General features: G+C 40.2%; 1 protein-coding gene across 2 annotated transcripts in view; it reads left to right on the top strand.

Annotated features, from left to right (window-relative positions):
* The window catches only part of APBB1IP (amyloid beta precursor protein binding family B member 1 interacting protein), a 72,677-nt gene that overhangs the window by 31,093 nt on the left and 21,706 nt on the right, over nucleotides 1-19,878 (top strand). For both annotated transcript variants that reach the window (XM_075082616.1, XM_075082615.1), the window contains exons 6-9: nucleotides 1,947-2,106; nucleotides 5,966-6,087; nucleotides 14,350-14,424; nucleotides 17,405-17,548. In XM_075082616.1, coding sequence (XP_074938717.1) covers nucleotides 1,947-2,106; nucleotides 5,966-6,087; nucleotides 14,350-14,424; nucleotides 17,405-17,548 — 501 coding nt within the window. The remainder of the gene's footprint in view (nucleotides 1-1,946; nucleotides 2,107-5,965; nucleotides 6,088-14,349; nucleotides 14,425-17,404; nucleotides 17,549-19,878) is intronic.

Below are 19,878 nucleotides of genomic sequence, written 5' to 3'. Positions count from 1 at the left end.
GAAGAAACATTTATTTTGGAGACTTCTTTTTTCCACCCTAAATATTTGGAACCATAGGCTGGAAGTAAGGCTTAATCTTCTTGTGGCTGTGTCACTGTAATGAAATTACTGTGTCATTCTTGAATTCTAAATTGACTAAATAATTGTCAAGAAAACTGGTCTTCTCTCTGTTACTGAAAGTGGAGGGCAGAAGTGGGGGAGGATGATGAAAAGCAAGCTTACAGCCCTGGACTTCAGGAAAGCAGACTTCGGCTTCTTCAAAGATCTGCTTGGGGAGAGTCCCAAGTCTCTTGGGATCCCATGGGATAAGGCCCTGGAGGGAAGAGGGACCCCAGAAAGCTGATTAATATTCAAGGATCACCTCCTCCAAGCTCCAAGAGTTCCATCCCAATGAATGAAGGTCTACAAAGATGATTAAGGAACTGGATAATCTCTCCTGTGAGGAAAGGCTGAGACAGCTGGGACTATGTAACCTAGAGAAGAGAAGGCTCCAGAGGGATCTTGTCAATCTGTAGAAATAGCTGAAGGGAGGGTGCAAAGAGGATGGAGCCAGGCACTTTTCAGTGGTGCCCAGTGACAGCGCCAGAGGCAATGGGCACAAACTGAAACACAGGAGATTCTATCTGAACATCAGGAATCACTTTTTCAAGGTGAGGGTGGCTGAGCACTGGCACAGATTTCCCAGGGAGGTTGTGGAGTCTCCCTCCTTGGAGATACTCAAAAGCCATCTGGACAGGGTCCTGGACAGTGGACTGTAGGTGGCCCTGCTTGAGCAGGAGATCGGACTGGATGACCTCCAGAGGTGCATTCCAATCTCAAACATTCTGTGGTTCTGTGAAGAAGGAAGCTGCATGCACATTTCTGAGCAGTCAACTATAACCAGACAAAAATACCTTTTTTCCCCAGACATGCTGTAGGTTATGCATGTACAACATTTCTTTTTCTCTATAATCTGCACTAGAGCTCAGTTGCTTATTTTAGAAAGGAAGATACAAGTGTTGGAATCAAAGCAAGTTCACTTTTTTTGTTACATTTGCTTTTACTTTTCAGAGATGGCATAGATTTTCTCTTGGGGATCATCAGTCTCTGCTTCTTCCTGATCTTTAACAGAGGTTTTCTCTGTAGTATGAAAGCTTCTTATGCAAGCATTTAAAAATAAGAAGCTATTTAAACAAGACTATATGGAGAAGTCTTCCAATTCACCAGTTTAGTTCCAGTTTCCATGTGCAGATCCTGCAGACAATTTTTCTTCTGTTTTCAGTACCAATACAACATTTTAAGGATTTTCCTTTTTAAGTATTTGCAGTTCTTTATCACATTTTATATACTTCAGCATTTTCTTGCATTGTTCCTCTCTGAAAAAAAGTGTGCATTGTTTCTGTAACAAATCCTTCACAATATGAAGAAATAATGAGTGTCTTAGGTTAATGTGGTCAATATAAGTAACTCATATGTTTGCTTATTGATGGGTGTTGGACTACTGCCCTTCTTATTACAATCTGACTTCAGGTTAGTCTGTTGGCATGGCAAGATTCTTCCATTCTTTTTCTAATTTAAAACGAAACTTTGGGCATTTCTAGCTTGCATTAAGGACAGACTGTCCTTTTGTACTTGGCTTCCCTATCAAGCATTTTCCTTAATTGCGCATCTAGTAGATTTAGAGAAGAGTAACTTCTGCTTTTTTTTTTTCATAGCAATTTCACATTTCCTGAAGTCGTGCACAGGACAAGGTTGAATTTCCTTTTTTGAGAAAAGGTCTTTATTTTGGTGACGATATAATGTGAAACCTTCCAAGCTATTTTATTCCCTCAGCTCACTGTGGGACAGGGTGCCTTTGAATCAGTAATAACCTTCAGCCTTAATCTTTCTTATCTGTGTTAGCAGATTCAGACTAGTCTTTTACTTGCTTCTGAAATTAACTGACTCTTCTGTGACTCTGTACCCAGCTTGTTGTCAAGGTGCACATGTACGATAACAGCACAAAGTCACTAATGGTGGATGAGCGTCAGGTGACACGGGATGTTTTAGACAATCTCTTTGAAAAAACCCATTGCGACTGCAACGTTGACTGGTGTCTGTATGAAATGTACCCAGAGCTGCAAATTGGTAAGTGGCGTAGTGACAGAGCAAACAGCAAATAGATACGGTGCATCCTGTGCTATTGGTAGTCTTGAAACAATAATAACATTTCTGCTGCCCGTGCGTCCACTGGTTTTGGAACATCACAGTCTCTAAGCTGAGGGATGCCGCAGGAGTCTTTGGGCTGTTCTTGCTGTAGAAGTGAGTCTTCCATTCATCTGTGACGTAAGCTGTAGAAGGCTCCTTGCCCACCACCATTTCCATTATTTTACACAAAATGAAGGGGCCATGTGAATTTCACTGTGTTTGTTAAGGCAGTGACAGACCCAAACACACCAGTACTCTACTCTTTGAAGAGAGGATGCAGTGCCGAAGTGCTGTCGGCAGGCTATTACATACTGGCCAAACAAATGTTGTAATTAAACAAGACTGACTGAGAGCATTACAGTAATTTCTAATGCTTCTTACTTGTGACAGACATTTTCTTAAGTGTATTTGTGAACGGAGTATTGCTCTCTGATGGGGCTGCAGTGGTACCTTATGGTGGTATCACTGGTTCTGGTGGTACCTTATGGTTCAGGAAGTAACTAACCGGGCTTCTAGGTCCCTCGGAAACAGCTGTACAAAACTTATGTATTGTTTGGTGCAACTTAATGGGGTTTGTTTCAAAAAGGCTTCAAGGCCTAATTAAGAATGGAGTATTCTCTAATTGTGAGTTATTTCCGAATCTTTTTATTGTCCAGGCTGCGAAGGTATTTACATCAAAAGGAAAAGGAGAATTGCCACAACTTTCTTCCAGGGTTGCATTTGACCTAGAGAAATGGGAAACTGTCAAACAGCCGTTAGCATTTTCAGTTTACAGACTCCCAGCAGAGATGTAAAAATGCACAACAAAAGTTAAATATCAATATTGCACTTTAAAAGAGCCCAGGAATAATCATCCTGCTAAACTAAAACAAAGAAATGTAAAAATAGCTGGAAAAAGCCTGACTGCTCATGAGCAAGGAGGTATTCACCTGCTTGCAAGAGTGGCAGACACTTTAACTGCCAATCTGTTTTTTCCACTCTATTAAGATGGTACATGAGACAATGTTGCTGCATTCTTTTATACCTGCTGATCTCAACTAAGGAAAGATTGGAAATGTCATTAGACCCTAGAAATGTCACAAATGTCATTTTGAATAATTTTAGAGTGTTTTCTTGTCTTGGAAAATTGTTCCCTCTGGTCTAGTGTGACTTGCACAAACATTTCTGAGTGTTAGGATGACAGCATATAAGCAGACTGTTTTCTGAGTCTCCATAATCATTAAAGAGAATGTACTTGTGTTTCTTCATAATCTGGATAGACATTTTGAATTCCCCATTACAAAATTAAAACTGAAGGCATCAGGGAGATCATATGCTACAAACATTGGGGTTAATGGTTAGACTTTTTTTTTTGGTATGTAAAAATTACTTGTGCTGCTTCAGTCCCAGCTAATGATAGATGCTTCGGGTTGGGTTAGGTTGGTTTGGGTTTGGATTAGCAATTAGGAAATTGCTCTCATAAAAAATAAAAACTATTGTAAAAGCCATGACAGAAGAAAAGAAGGAAAGGAAATAAATCATTAGTTGGCTCAGGAAAAAAGAAAAAGTCTATGAACACCTGATGCAGAGGTCTATCACCAGGTCCAAATCAGCTGGGAATGGAGGCTTTGTTTGCAGAAGGGAATTTCAATGCGGATGGAATGGTGCATATTCTTTCTTCTGCTTCCAGTGCACAGCAACATGCAGTAAATATTGTTCAAAATCAAAACAATGTGAACTATTATTTATTCTTGTCAGTATACTTCTTGGCAGTTCTAGATAGCTCTATTACTATCAGTGTGCTTAGAAGACAGACTTTCCTGTTCTCTCCTTTTCTGCCTGCTTTCCATGTTAGTATTCAAGAGAATAAAATCACATTTACTTTAAGAAGAAAATCTGAGCAGCAAATATTTCAGGCTGAACTGAAAGTCCAAGCTAGTTTTATATCAGAAGATCCTTGACAGAGTATCTTTATATATACTGTTATTTTGAAAGATGATCATTGCAAATAGAATAAACTACGGTTTTAGATTAATTGAATGTTAAATATCACAAATAATTTCAATAGCAAGGTGGTGATAAAATACTGGGCTGTACATACCACCATGTATTTTGCAAAAAAGCGTATTGCCTTTTAATAGGCATCCAGATTTGACAGGCTTTTTTGTAACAATAATTATCAAAAAGACCCTCCTGAGGATGGTACGATCATACCTTTTATACAAGAAGAGCCTGGTACTGGAAACAAACAAACAAAATATATGTGGCAAAAATTAGTGTTAGGTAAGTAGTGTTATGACCTGAAAATTATTTTACGTTTATCCTGGACTATAAGATACTGTTTTACCCTTCAAAACGTTAATTGGGTTCTATAAAGTGCTTTATATTTCCAGTATATTGCAGAAGTATTATTTGCTAAATGAAAAGTGTTACGTTGCTTGCGCTGTTAAAAGTTACTGTGTACTTGTGAACTGGCCCTGAAGCTAACCTCATTTTGTGAATTTAATTCATTAACAAAATTTCATTTTGATGGGACATACTGAACCCTTGTCAAAAGTAACAAGTAGTGTTATTTCTTTAACACTACAAATGTAGGCCAATGTAGGCCATTAAAAGTTGTGATCACCACAGACCACTGAAATGGGAGTACAGCTGTTCCCAGAGGACTGCCAAAATCATACTGAAAATTGGAGCTGGGTCAATTCCCTTCCCCAAGATTGAATTTGTAGAAGAATGCAGTTTGGGTCCTTCCAAAATTACCTGTCAAATTTTGCTCAATTCCTTTTCCTTCCAAAGTGGATTTATGTGACTGTTCAGCTACTTTATACAAGTGTAACTGAAGAAGAGGTAAGGCTTACCTAACCTCAGCATACCCTGTGGCTTTCCTGGGTGGAGGATCCAGGTTCAGATTAGCTCAGGAAGAGAGAGAACTGACACTAGGTCTCCCACATCTCTGGTGAGGTTTTTAACTACAGAGATGCTGAATGAAACTTCACATCAGTTCTCAGTCTGTCTTCCTATTCCTCTGTTTTGCCATTTCTGTGTGCTTGAAACAAAACATTTTATTTTCAGTGTATAGAATTCTTCCTGCTGACAAAAAGCAATTTTCCGCTTGTTCCAATAAGTAAAAAGACATGAAATAAGTTTTCTACTATTTTTTCTAATACAGTAGCCAAAGTGAATATGTAACTCCCCCCAGCGATACTGCAAACCTTAAAAAAGCAAAAGCCACCAAAAGCAGAAAGCCATTGAGAGACATGGATGTAACCATCTACTCCTAGGGGTTCACCATTTCCATCCTTTGCAGTCTTTGGGCAACAGCCCAGAGATGCAGGAGGAATTCAGGAGCCTGCCAGAGCTACAGAAGGCACTACTAGTAATAATAATAATAATACTAAAAATTGTAGTGAAAATGGAAACAACAAAAAAGAGAAAGGAACAAAAGCCAGGAAAAACAAGTGATGCGAACACTCACCACCCGCTGACCAATGCCCAGTGACCGCTGCTCCCCAGCCAACTCCCCCCAGTTTATATACTGAACGTGACGTCATACGGTACGGAATATCCCTTTGGCCAGTTCGGGTCAGCTGTCCTGGCTGTGCTCCTTCGAGCTTCTTGTGCACCTGGCAGGGCATGGGAAGCTGAAAAGTCCTTGACTTAGTGTAAACACTACTTAGCAACAACTCAAACATCAGTCTGTTATCAACATTATTCTCATACTAAATCCAAAACACAGCACCGTACTGGCTACTAGGAAGAAAATTAACTCTATCCCAGCCGAAACCAGAACAGTCTTACATTATCTTTTCTGTCTCTCCAGAAAGGTTTTTTGAAGACCATGAAAATGTTGTTGAAGTGTTATCAGACTGGACTCGAGACACTGAGAATAAGATTCTGTTTTTGGAAAAAAGTGAAAAATACGCTTTATTTAAAAATCCCCAGGTAAGCTAACATGGTATTTGGATAAGAGTCTAAAATGATGTAATTTAGTCTGTGTGCTGCCTATTGCGTTATTAATTTGCTCTCAGCTCTGTCAGTTTGGAATTAGAGAAAGCAAAACTTGTACTTTAAAAAAAAAAAAAAAAAAAAAAAGCCAGAATGTTGAATGCAAGGATTTGAAAATTAGTGCTTTCTATTCTTTTCTGATACTATTTTTAAGTCCCATCTGCAGTGGTAAAAGATTAAGCATGTAGTTCTCTGCTGGTACAAGCTGTTGCTTAGGCACAGCTCTCAGAACTGGGGTGAGATGGCACAGCCGTAAACACCTGGTCTTTGTCATTACTACAGTTTCTTCACTGATAAAAATCAACATTTCCTTGAAGGTCTAGTTTTTGCCAGTTGCGCATGAAAGTTCATGAAGAGTATGCTGAGCACTACAGAGAGTTTATCTGGATTTCATTTAGACTGGACAGAAGAATTGGATGAACAGTAACTTGTGCACACTAACTTTGTGAAAAGAGGGTCTGCACGCTGAATTGCATCAAATTATTCAGGATAGGTGTATACACAAATGATTTATTTCTTGTGATATATGGTCAGAACCATACTTACAAACACCCTAGCACATACAGTTGATGGATTCTGGGGCACTAGATCTTTTTCCCCTTGTCAGCAGTCTGTTAGCTTACTGAGCATCCTGTTTGTTCCTGAGGGCAGCAAGAGAAAAGTGAGCAATTCAGCATTGCCGAAAAAATGAGTAAAATATATAATTTGGCAACAAATATCAGTAAGCTGCTCATTAGGAAGTGGTTTGTTGGAGGTTTTGTTGTTGGTTTTTTTGGGGGTTTTTTTTGTTTGTTTTTTTTTTTTTTTTAATGAGCCAGTGTTTTAAGTGAAACCTGCAGAGAAGTTGTTTCCTTCATTGACATAACAACTATCCGCCATCAGGGAAAGAAAACTTATCCTGCATTGTAGATGGATTATTGTTGATTTTTAATAGGAGACAGCAAAGCCAAGTTTGGAACTAAATCACATTGTGGCTCTAGATGTCATACCTTCTAATGTAGATAAACATATCTAGCAGCAGAAGTTCAATTGTACAGTTGCTTCATAAACTAGTAGTTCTTATTTGGGCAAGTGGCTTAGGGCAAGGCTGTGAACCTCCTGCAGGACATAGATCTTTGATGAAAATTCTGGGCATTTTGAGTACAGTGAACTTTAGAAATAAACATGACTTAAACCAAAACAGGAATAAGAGTGTAGTTCTGTCTTCCCATCTCAGGACATGCTGAGCTTGATCTGGACACGTCTGCAGTCCTTGAGCTTCAGCCCCTCTGTGATAAGCTCTAAAATGAACAGCCTAAGGAAACTGCTTCAGTTGTGGCTATCACGCTATTGAAATATTTTGCCAGTAATGAAGTCTAACGATCTGTCAGGCTTAGTAAATTCAAACGTTGAGACAGGCAGAATAGTACAGTTGTATTGCGGTTTGTCTTTTTGGCAGAAAATAATTGGTATTGCACAGACAGAGCTCATGCTAGATAATGAAAACTGGTAAAATACATGATCTGGAGTAAGTCCTTCAAAGGCTGAACCAAGTGGAAATGCTGAGTTGGTGGGGGGCAGGGTGTATGATTACTAAACTAACTGCTAATGGAAATTATGGTATAACCAATGGGAAACTGAAATCCAGTGCTCTGATACTGTATTCTCAGTATATTCAGCCTCCTCCTCCTAGCTCAGTCAAGGCTGCCCCACAAACTCATTTTGTGAGTACAGAAATTGTAGAATGCTTTTTTTGACGCAGCCAGTGGTGGTAATGTAGCAGCAGTTGGATTCCTTGTTGGTCTTATTTAATGTTCATTCTGTCAGATCTCTGTGGAGATCTCACAGTTTTGTAACTTGCAGATATTTTTCTGGAAGAAAAGAGGCAAATTCCAGAGAAGGCCAGGTGCCTACAATTTATTCTTAGACAAATTAGTAATACAGAATTTTCATTACAGGGGTTTGATGCAATTAAACACTTCAAAAAAATCTTATTATAAATATGTCCAGATGCATTGCTAAAACAAGTGGACCTCTGGAGAAGGTCTGGGATCTGTGCCCATATTCATTGTTTCTTTCAGTGAACTAGTTATATACCTAGTATAGACTAAACAACAAATTATTAAACGTGTTTCATTTTATAAGGAGGAACTGAGGTTTTGAAATGCATGGTTTATCCTCTATGTCTGTGTTAAAAACATGCTGCTCAGCTGATGCCAGTGGCTTTTTTGGAAGATTGTCATTCTTGTCATGTGGTACTTTATAATATTTTTCTGCAGCTTTGTTTCTGAAAAAATTTCTTTAAAGTGTTTGGAACACATTTTAGGAAAAGCATCTGCAAAATCCTCAGGTGTCTGCCTCTTCATGAAGACAGGCACACTTTCGCCCTTTCTTCACCGTGGTATAATTTAGCCTGCAGGGAACTCACAGTGAAAGACCATTCCATGAATGGCATCAGTGACTCACCTACAGAGATGGAGTGTCACGAGTCTATGACTAAAGAGTAAAACAAAAATACATACTGGTACATGTGCAAAAAAAGAAAACCTTTATAGCATAGAAAGGTGATGCTTTGACGTGCGGTTGAGTGATGCTGTGCTTGACTCTTGAAAGGAAAGGTTGTCAGGTCTCAACACCACTTTTCAAAAAGCTCAAAGAATAATTCTCAGCTAAAAGAGACTAAAAGAAAGAAAAATGTAGGAAATGCTTTTTCTTCATTTAAACAGAGTTATTTGTAAGGGGCAGCTGTAAGGGGCTCCTGACTGTAAATGATGGTCACAGTCTTAGAACACTATATTTGATTTTTGCTTACATGGATTTTGATTTCCTGTGTTTCTCTTTTGCTGATACAAGCAGACAGGATAAATTCAAACAGTGCAGGTGACACCACATGCATGTGGGGTTTTTGGTTTTTATTATTTTTGGACAGTATTAGTGAAAATTAATGAAAATCTGTACAGTGAGTACTTTATGCTTTTGCTCCCTCACGTAAGCCAAAAGCAAGAGCTATATCCCCTAATGGAGAACCCATCCACTGAATTGACATTTTATTGCTTCTAAAAAGCAAGAGTAAGAAACAGTGTGAGAAGGAGGTGGAGTAAGAATTTGTAATGTCTTTCATAATAGAGTTTCACACTTGAATACTTATTTTGAAGTCAGTGATATTGGGCTACTATTCACTAGGTCATACTTTTGTTTTTCACCACTTTAGCTACCTTTATGAATCAGTGTTTTTCTTCTGTCTTCACTGTTACCCAGTGCTGGAAACAGAAAGGTGTCAGGGAACCTGATTATTGGGTGTGCTGGCAAATGCACAAAGAAATAGGAGTGAGAAAAGGGAAGTGTTTTTCATTGTACTCCCACTGTATAGTAATCTTAATTTCTCTCTCTATTAGTGTATCTCTGATCATGCTATAGTTTCAAGTTGAAGATACTAGTTCAATAAATATTTTTCGTTTTCTGCCTTGGAACTGTAACACAGAAACAGTCCTTACACATTTGAGCCATTTTGCGGGTGACTTTTAATCAGCCTATTAAGTGCTTTTCTGTTAGCTGCATCCTAGTTTGTCTTTCAACTGTTCCATATTCCCCCCCTCTTTGATGATAAAGACCGTCGTCCTCAAGGCTTGAAGAGTCAGCTGTAGTGATTTCTTCAAACATTACAAAATCAAGTAAACAGTTGAAAATAAGTTTTTTGAGGCTTCAAAGTACTTTGCCTTTACCTTCATTTATTTATTTACATTTGTGATCTTCAGAGCAATTATAGGTATCTTCTGATGTTTTTAACATGCATTTTTTTAGGGGAGACATCATGATACGGGTTGCAGATATGACCGCGTTCTTTTTTATTTTCCTACACAAACTGTGCTGCATTCAGTACGCAGTTGCAATGGGCTGAAATGGAACGTGAGCTGGCCAGTTCTTGCCTTGCTCCTGGTGCAGTTTGGATGAGCATAAACAGGCAGCTAACCGCACAAAGAAGATAGTCATGAGTATGGAACAGCTGCCTTGGTTGCTGCATGATCTGCACGGTTGTGGACCTTGCAGATCTTCTGGAAAAACAGTTTCAATAGCTTGAAAGCAAAAATACAACCTAAGCGGAAGGGGAAGCAGAGGGAGGATGCTACCTTGAACACCTGTTTTTTTGCTATGCACTGACAAGTAGCTGCTGCATTCCAGCTTAGATGAGGCTGTGTATGAAAAAAGATGAAGGGTATGAGAGAGGTGCTGTTTCACTTAGGAAATTCTTTTTTTACAAATATAGAGGCAGGGAACACCAATTAGAGAGTTTGGCAGTGCAGTAGTTAAAGCTACTGTTTCTACCATGATCCAGGTTTGGTTTGCTTACATGCCACCAGAGATGTTCTTTGAAACTATTGAAAACACCTTCTGTCTTCCACTGTTTGAGGATTATACAGTGGAGAGAGATGCAGCCTGAATTTTCTTCCCTGTCTTTCCACACAAAAGGAGGTGGCTGTATCCCTAAGTGGAAAGGTTGTATGCATAGACTTAGTGGTACTTTGCAGTATAAAGCACAAAATTAACTTAAGATAGCTATATAATCTTTACAGGATTTTCTTTTGTGCATGTGGAATTTCCAGCTAATGTAAAGCCATAGATGGGTCATCAGCTAGTTTTGCCACTGTCCTGCATAAGCACAGGGCAAAATGCTGGCGTAACGTCTCTTAAGGATGTCATGCCTGGCTAGCAGTACATATCAAAACTGCAGTTGTAGCTCTGCATTAGTCTGAGTCAGGCAGAATGGCATGGGAGATCAACTGGCTTTGTGTCAGCTTCAGCTGGTCTGGGGTGTGTAGGCACAGGGAATAATTCAGCAAAAATGCTCAACTGCTCATCTCTACAGCAAATAACCCAAACCATGCAAACAAAGCAAACCCAATGACAAAGTGTGCCAGCATGCTTTTTTTTTTTTTTTTTGTTAAAATAACCCTTTATATATGCTTTCTTATGTTATTAGCCCAAGCGGATGAATCTGTCCTGTTAAGTAGGCTCAGCTCTCTATCAGGAGAAAGACATTGGCTTTTGAACGTAAGAAATAGTTAATTCTCAAATCTGTAGACAGATGCAGAGGGCTACCCTGTAGCCGCATCTTGTCCCATTGATGACCTGACATCCCAAACCAAATATGCGTTTCCCAGTGGTGTCCTCAGACAGGAAAGCTTGTCTTTTATCATGACCCTTGACTACTGGACTTGGAATGACCTCTTGTGGACACATGCGGTTTGCCTCCAATAGGATGAATGCTGATCAAAAATAGGAGACCACACAGTGATAAAACAAGTGTACAGTGTACAGTCTGCTCCCCAGGTTTTTAGCCATTGACAAATAATAAGTACCATGTACTTCCAGATTTCAGGGCAGAGTCATAAACGAGGTATCAGTAATAAATTAAATGTGTGTTGACAGGTGAAAGATGACAGTGTATAGCTATGTAATGTTGGTTTAGATGACAGAGCCCTGCTTCCCTAATGAAAAAGCTGCGTTGTTAGAGATCCAGCATGGACATCACTACAAACTTTCTGTCTTTACCATTGATTATGTCAGTACAAGGTGGTCTGTGTTTCTGCTAAATAAATGCCAGATGCCTGAATGTGAATCAGTTAATCAGTTGTAATCAGAGGAGCTTTGTTTTCTTATTATCAGTGCACTGAAGGCTGACTGAGCCGGATGAATACTGTCCCAACCAGTAGTAAAGCTGATGAGACAGTGATGAGGTGTACTTACCTTGATAAACCTTCATTGTGTATTTTTGGGGTTGTACTATGTCTTTATAAGGATCTGTACAAGAAGAAGGCTTAAAGCTTGCATGTCCCTCTACTTTCTAAATCTATCCCAAAGTCTGGAGGCCCAACCCAGCCTAACGGTGCCCTCTGAGGTTTCTCTTCATACTTTCATCAATGCAAAAGTGCATGTGCCAACATCAAACCAGCAGTGCTGGGATAGTGCTCCCTGTCAAGAAAAGCTGTGGCACATGTACAGAGAACTTGGCTACAGCTGCTCATAACAGCGTCCTTTTTTCCAGTGGGATGAGTGGAGTATTATCACTCAGTCAGACCTATGGTTTTGGACTGCATAGGCAGGCATCGCTGTATGGGTTATACTGAGAACAGACTTCTAAGCAGGTTTTGTTTTGAGCTGGTTTGGGTTTTTCCCCGCTATGAATACTGTCTTCAGATGTAGTCATGAAGCTGTGGTCCTTAGTGTTTGCTTATGTTCATCCATGGACTAAAAATGTGCTCAGGCAGTCTGGAGCCAGCTATGTGCTGCTGCATAACCTAGGGAAGAAGACTGCTGTATTTCCAAGCATAACTGTCTATTGTATTGAATGTTAAAGTTTCTTTTCTTATGTTCATACCACAGACTTGGCATCAGCATAGGCCAAATTGCAGGTGGCTGTGTTTCTGATGTCCCCTGTCTGATTTAATGTGAACTTTTAAGAAAGCAGTTTTTAAAGAACTGTTTTTGAGATCATCCACACGTCTTCCTCTTCCTCTTCTGGTGCCCCTACAAAAACCATCTGCTGTGAGGCTTGCGTTCTGGCAGACAGCTGTTCACAGCACTGCTTGAAAAAGAAGATGTGGTTGTGTGGAAGAGCAGGGTTCACTTCGGATAAACCTCGTTGCTGTAGACATGGTATGCTGGCAGGGCAGATTTGCTGCTTGTTTCTTTCTTATGCTGTAGCAATAGCATGTTCCTTCATTTACATACTTCTCATTTGTCTTTTGGTAACGGTTGCATTTTTGTTGCAGTTTAGTTGTGGAGTTCTAGGCACGTGAATATATTGCCATGTTCTCATAGTCTTGAGACGTGAAAAAATGGGGAGAGATGAAAAGTCAGATAAACTCTTAGTTTTCTTCCTACAGAATTGCTGAAGAATTACAGAATTAGGAGTAATTTTTAAGTAGATAGCTTTCAAAATTTACTGGGTTTTTACGTGTTTTTTTTTATATTTCCTAGACAATGGTGTTTGTTTTATGCCCTTTGTTTTGCAAACTTAGCTTTTTGACCAATTATAGGGAAATCAGTAAGACTATCACATGCATCAGGTATTTTCCAAACCCAAGCTCCTCTTCTATATGTGCTTTTATTTAGAAAATGATAAAACAAGAGAACTTTGAGTGTTATCATTCTGGTCTCTGGCCCATGGTGCATGGCATAGCTCCTTGAACTACCTGCTTCCTTCAGGCCCAGCTGCCTCACTGTCAGCAGGCAGCTGGGCTCTGCTATCTGGCCGTGCTTCCTGTTGAGCAAACCCACTGTGCACACTCCTGAGCTACCTTCCCACTGCTTGCATTTGCGTGTATATCCAAGTGCTGTCCTTTTGTCCATCTGTACAATGCAGATGGATGCAAAATTGTTTTTGCTGTTTAACAGTGGGTGAATTTACTTTTCCTGGTACCTGTGTGTATGAGGCGCTGTGGTTCTTTGTTTGCAGGGCAGAAAGGCACTGGGTCCTCTGAGGGCAGACGCAGCTTTACAACCCTCCGCCACAGAAGCGGAAGGTCATGTCAAAGTGTAGGCTTTTGTTTCAGTAGGCTGGAGCACATGTGTCAAGATATCATGGTGATAATTTCTTCTGACTTCTAGATTTTTTAATAACTTCTCCATTGCATAAAAATACTTTGCAGAGCATGAGCAGGGGTTTAAAAGTAGAAAGTAGTAACTTTGGATAATGGCTTTGGCATATAAGCACTTACGTTAAAAATTAAGAGCTGAGTTATATCCAGAGTGCCAGATATGAAGTGTGCAAATTACCAAAGTGAGTTGTTAGGAAAAATGCTTCCTAGCGTTTTGATACTGCATTGCATTCATCGTATATCAGCATGCAATAGAGTGTTATGTCCTCTACCGCCTGTAATAGTATATGAAGTGGTGAAAACTAGAATGATAAAATCAAATCTATTGATCCAGAAAAAAACAGCCAAAAACATAAGCAAGTTTTTTAAAATTTTGCAAGGCTGTATATAAATCAATTTTTTATTACTTTTGAATTATATTCAAAGTAAAGAATTAAAACTCATGAGCAGGCAGCTGTGATTAAAGCCTTCTGTAAGAAGAGTCCATAAGCATCTGCCTCTAGCATCTGCTGGCTTGGGTTCTCAAAATTGAAAGACTGAGTAACTATTGAATGGGTTTGTAGTGATCTAGTTATATTGCTGTCTTTATAATGAACATCAATTTCTTTTGTGTCTTAATCAGAATTTCTACCTGGCAAACAAAGGGAAGAATGAAAACAAAGAAATGAATGATAAAAACAAAGAGGCTTTACTGGAGGTAAGCCAACTTTCTAGGCTGATGATGCAAACGTCACCAAAACTCTGCTCTGCAATAAGAGTGTTTAGTTCTTTGTGGGCAAATGAGTAACAACAGGAAATTCTGTGATGGTTGGTGTCTTTGTGTCTAAGGTTTAATATGTGGATTTTCCTCTGCATCTGCTGCTCACTATTAAAAATGCAGATTGTATCCCCTATCAGAGAAATTAAACGACAGAGAATTATTGTGCTGTTATAGACCCCAATGCCATGAAATATTTTAACTTAGGTTTCTATGAAGAGTAATGCTGTGATAACATTAAAAGCAGTTATACAAATATGAATAACAGAAACAGCTGTACCACACCCTTAGGCCAGCCCTTGCGACTTTATGTTGTTAGTAAGTTTGATCAGTAGCAAACAATTATCATTTGGGTTAGAAATAGATGTACTTCTCACTACCTGAAATTATTAGCTGTACTACAAAAGAAGATCACATAATCACAGAATGGTAGGGGTTGGAAGGGACCTCTGGAGATCATCTTGTCCAACCCCCCTGCTTGAGCAGGCATACCTAGAGCAGGGGGCACAGGAATGCATCCAGGCAAGTTTTCAATGTCTCCAGGGAAGGAGACTCCACAACCTCCCTGGGCAGCCTGTTCCACTGCTCTGGCACCCTCACAGTAAAAAAGTTTCTTCTTATGTTTAGGTGGAACTTCCTGTCTTCCAATTTGTGCCCGTTGCACCTTGTCCTGTCGTTGGGCACTACTGAAAAGAGTCCAGTCCTATCATCCTGACACCCACCCTTTAGATATTTATAAGTATTGATGAAATCCCCCCTCAGTCTTCTCTTGTCCAGGCTAAACAAACCCAAGTCTTTTAGCCTTTCCCCATAAGGGAGATGCTCTAGTCCCCATACCATCTTGGTAGCTCTCTGCTGGACTTGCTCAAGCAGTTCCACATCCTTCTTGAACTGGGGGGCCCAGAACTGGACACAGCACTCCAAATGTGGTCTCACTAGGGCAGAGTAGGGGGGAAGATAACCTCCCTCAGCCTGCTGGCCACACTCCTTTGAATGCATCCCAGAATACCACTGGCCTTCTTGGCCACAAGGGCACAGTGCTGGCTCAGGGTCAGCTTGCTAACCACCAGCACTCCCAGGTCCTTCTCAGCAGAGCTGCTTTCCAGCAGGTCAACCCCCAGCCTGTACTGGTGCCTGGGGTTGTTCCTCCCCAGGTACAGGACCTTGCACTTGCTTTTGTTTAATTTCATCAGGTTCCCCTGGGCCCAGCTCTCCAGCCTGCCCAGGTCTCATTGGATGGCAGCACAGCCTTCTGGTGTATCAGCCACTCCTCCCAGCTTGGTATCATCAGCGAACTTGCTGAGGTTACACTCTATCCCATCATCCAGGTCATTGATGAATATGTTGAACAGGACTGGACCCAGCACAGACCCCTGGGTGTCACCACTAGTGACAGGCCTCTGTCCAGACTCTGCTCCATTGATCACGACCATTGATCAAGATCCTTCACACTTTTCCATAAAGTCTGTGTCATGGTTTAGCCCCAGTCAGCAACTAAGCACCATGCAGCTACTTGCTCACTCCCCCCGCCCCGCAGTGGGATGAGAAAGAGAACTGGAAGGGCAAAAGTAAGAAAAATTCTGGTTTGAGATAAGAACAGTTTAATAATTAGAATAGTAATAATAGTAATAATGGTAATAATGGTAATGATTAAAATAATTATTATGTTACTACTAAGAATGATGATAATATAATGAAAAGGAAAATAAGGAGAGAGAAATGAAACCCAGGCGAAGAGGAAAAAGACACAAGTGATGCAACCGCTCACCATCTGCTGACTGACACTGCCTGTCCCCGAGCCACGATCGCTGCTTCTCCTGGCCAGCTCCCCCCAGTTAATATACTGGGCATGGTGTCATATGATATGGAATATCCCTTTGGTCAGTTTGGATCAGCTGTCTGGGTTGTGCACCTTCCCCTCCCAGCTTCTTGTGCACCCGGCAGAGCATGAGAAGCTGGAGAAGTCCTTGACTAGTACAAGCACTACCCAGCAACAACTAAAACATCTGTGTGTTATCAACATTATTTTCATACTAAGTCCAAAACACAGCACTATGCCAGCTGCAGTGAAGAAGATTAACTCTATCCCAGCTAAAACCATGACAGTCTGTTTAGCCTCTTGCCTTTCCTGCTCAAGTTTTACTTCAGTTGTATGAGAGAGAAGAATCCAGAACTGTATGAAAGAAAAGATTATCACAGTTCTCCTGGCAAGGATTTTGACTTTGGTGAAAGTTAACAAAGGAAATGCTGCTCTCAGGTGACTGAGAGTTCCCATTTCAAAATTAGTGCATCTTATGAAGGCACCACATGTCAATCAGCAGAAGTCCTGGTAAATTCTGGATGAAAACATTAAGTGGTAAGTGTGTTGGCATTAAAAATGACCTGACGATAAGTTCTTCAAGCAAACAACGAAGTATATTTGTTCAAACAGTGTTTTAAATGCTAGCATGTATTCCAAAGTGAAAGCAGAGATGGAGGGGAATTTTTTTCTTAAGCTGTTTTTAGAACTTTAAGCTGTCTCCAAAGATTCCCTCTACAGAAATATTTCTCTGCAGAACCTATAGGTACAGCAAGAGAGAAAAACCAACAGCAGCAGTACCAACCATTCTGTTTTATTGCCTTCACTGAGCACATCTAGTTAAAAACTTTTGGAGGTTTTTGCTTAAGCCTTTAGAGAATGGAGGTCTTGCGAGCCACCTTTTCCAGTGTGAGCACCCAACTTGCACAGCTGAGTTACCACATTAGCTTGGAAAAGTTTCCTTTGTCTAAGGTGTTCATCTCTCTGGTAACTGCATTCCTCATGTTCGTATGTTCACTGTCACTGGAAACGTCCGTCTTTTTCAAGGGAACATTTTTCTGCTATTTATTAATAGGGTTGTGCTTAAATCAGTGTATTTCATGTATTATTCTTGTTGCACAGGAAAGCTTCTGTGGGACATCTGTCATTGTGCCAGAGCTTGAAGGGGCCCTTTATTTAAAAGAAGATGGAAAGAAGTCCTGGAAGAGGCGTTATTTTCTTCTACGAGCTTCTGGAATTTATTATGTACCCAAAGGAAAAACCAAGGTCAGGAAGCCAAATAATCCTTTTAGCAATAAAACAATTCATGGAGGAGAAAGTGAAGAACTCCCAAGGTGACATTTTAAGAGCACTGTCTGGTGCATCTCAGAGGGTTGGGGTTTTTTTGGTTTAACTTTGACTATACCACTTGTGCAAATATTAGAATGTAGTCACTGAATCCTGTCACGTTTCTCTCCGTTTGATTTCTATGGATAGAAAAAAGCATTAATGAAATAGCACTCCTTCGGAAGTCAGTAGGGGAAAGAAAAATAGCACAGCAGCCTTCAGCTGGTTATGCTGCCAAACGCTTCACTGTTATATGGGTTCCCTGTGGTGGAATATTTAAAAAGTTCTCAAGTAAACTAATTTCATATCACAGAAAAGGTGGAATTTTACTTTCTTTGATACTGACTTTCTGCACCAGCAACCAGCATGCAGAAATGCTATGCATTTTTTCCTACAGTGATCATTACCTAGAGAATGCATTGTGCCTTTTAAGGCTTTTTAAGGCTGCACTTTGTGTAGAAAGAAGTGAGACGGAAGCATCCACCTGACCGAATCAAATGCACTGACATTTAGTATTGCAAAATATTTAAAGAGTCTGAATTGCCAGCACTGGAGAAGCAAAGGGGTCCTGGACGTGTTGCAGATAAGGGCAGCTGGCTTCTCATTTCCACAGTGACGAGGTAGAATGATGGCTTCTGGGACTGGTGGATTTTTTTTTTTTCATTGAGAAAACCACTTCTGTTACCACTTACAGCTCTGCTAATGCTTCATAGTAGAAAATTCTGGTGCTGCTGCTGGAGCTTCACTTACGATTTGTGCTGTGAAACTTAACTGTTCTGCTATTCCCTGAGTAAATTAAAAAGGAAAAAAATTGATAGCTTGTAAAGGAATGCTGTGCTGCTGCTCCACTGACCTGTGTTTATAATCTAGGTCTGTGTTTCACTGAGATTTGATTACCTTGCTGCTTTCACAGCAATTTATTTTGACTTCACCCAACCCTGAGATAACGGCTTTTAGTTCTCAAATGATGTTGCACCCACATGACGTCCTATCAATTAGGAACTAAAATGCTATTTGGAAGGCACTTAAGGTGGAAAGAATATAAGAATAGTCAAATGAAAAGTCCATCTTTGACATTTCCCTGTAGGCTGTCTCCAGTGAATGGCCAGTAGCACAGTGCCAAAGCAGGGCAAGCATAAACTGATAGTTACCCAGCCTTTTCTCATCATCCAGTGATACCTGTTTCAGTGACTTTCCATCATACTGCAAATGAAGAAAGTGTTGGGTTTTTTATTCCAGGTGATAGACTGCAAACAGGCTCAGGGTAGAGCCATGTGGTCAGCTTGTTACAGCTGTTTTAGTTTAACACTTTATTGCCTGTTAGTCATTACAGCCTGTATACCGCCCGGCCTATAACTGAACCACTTTAAGGAACTCTGTGTGTGCTTCAAACTCAATATATTACCGACTCAGCGACTCACAGAGACTGAGGACCTTGAATCTAGTTCTTTAGGAGACAGTCACAACTCTTTAAAATGGTACCACAGTCAACTGTTTGCTCCTGCTTCTGTAACAGCCTTCAGCAAAAGGATGCATATGTCCATGCCTCAACCATTGCAGAGAAACTCAAGTCTCTTAGCTCAAATCTGTGTTTAATGGTGATTTAAGTTAGTTACTGAACTCTGTATTGGAACAGCTGAGGCTCAGGTACACATGTCTTTTGTGGAGACAGTAATCTCTGGTAGACGAGCAGGGTGCAGTGAGGGTGCTAAACATCTTAAAACACCGCAGCAGAGTTCAGTAGAGCTCTTCAGTCAAAGCCGTTAAATTATGAGAGTTCATCCATGTTAGGGTGGTATGAAGACAGCACATGTGTCTTGCTGCAGTCATTCAGTTGTGTGTAGAGGGATCTTTCACTGAGGTACAGAAACAAACAGTTGGCGGACAATAATATCTTCAGCTGCTGCAGCTGTTTTGAAGTTTGTCGCGTAATCATGTTCTCACTTGTTATAAAAAAGCAGTCTGGTGTACCTTTGACACTTCATGTTGGCTCTAAAATGTATTGCAAACTTGAAAATACAGGGACATGATCAGGTAATTTTACACACGTGCATTTGTTGTTTTTTCTTGTTTGGGTTTTTTTTAGTTAACAAGCCAGGCACCAGTCAGCACTGCTGTCTTAATTTCTGTCTTCAGCATTACTCTACTTATACCCCATTCAAAAACATGCTGTTAATGGACAGGGTCGCAAAACAACAGAATCATAATTGCAGATAAAATTTTTCAATTTGTTTTGTTAATTATGTTGCTTTGTCATATTAACATTGCAG

The sequence above is a fragment of the Phalacrocorax aristotelis genome, chromosome 2 (genome assembly GCF_949628215.1).
Source record: "Phalacrocorax aristotelis chromosome 2, bGulAri2.1, whole genome shotgun sequence".
Taxonomy (NCBI): Eukaryota; Metazoa; Chordata; class Aves; order Suliformes; family Phalacrocoracidae; genus Phalacrocorax; species Phalacrocorax aristotelis.
The sequence above is the reverse complement of the archived record's forward strand: the minus strand, read 5'-3'. Positions and strand labels throughout refer to the sequence as shown.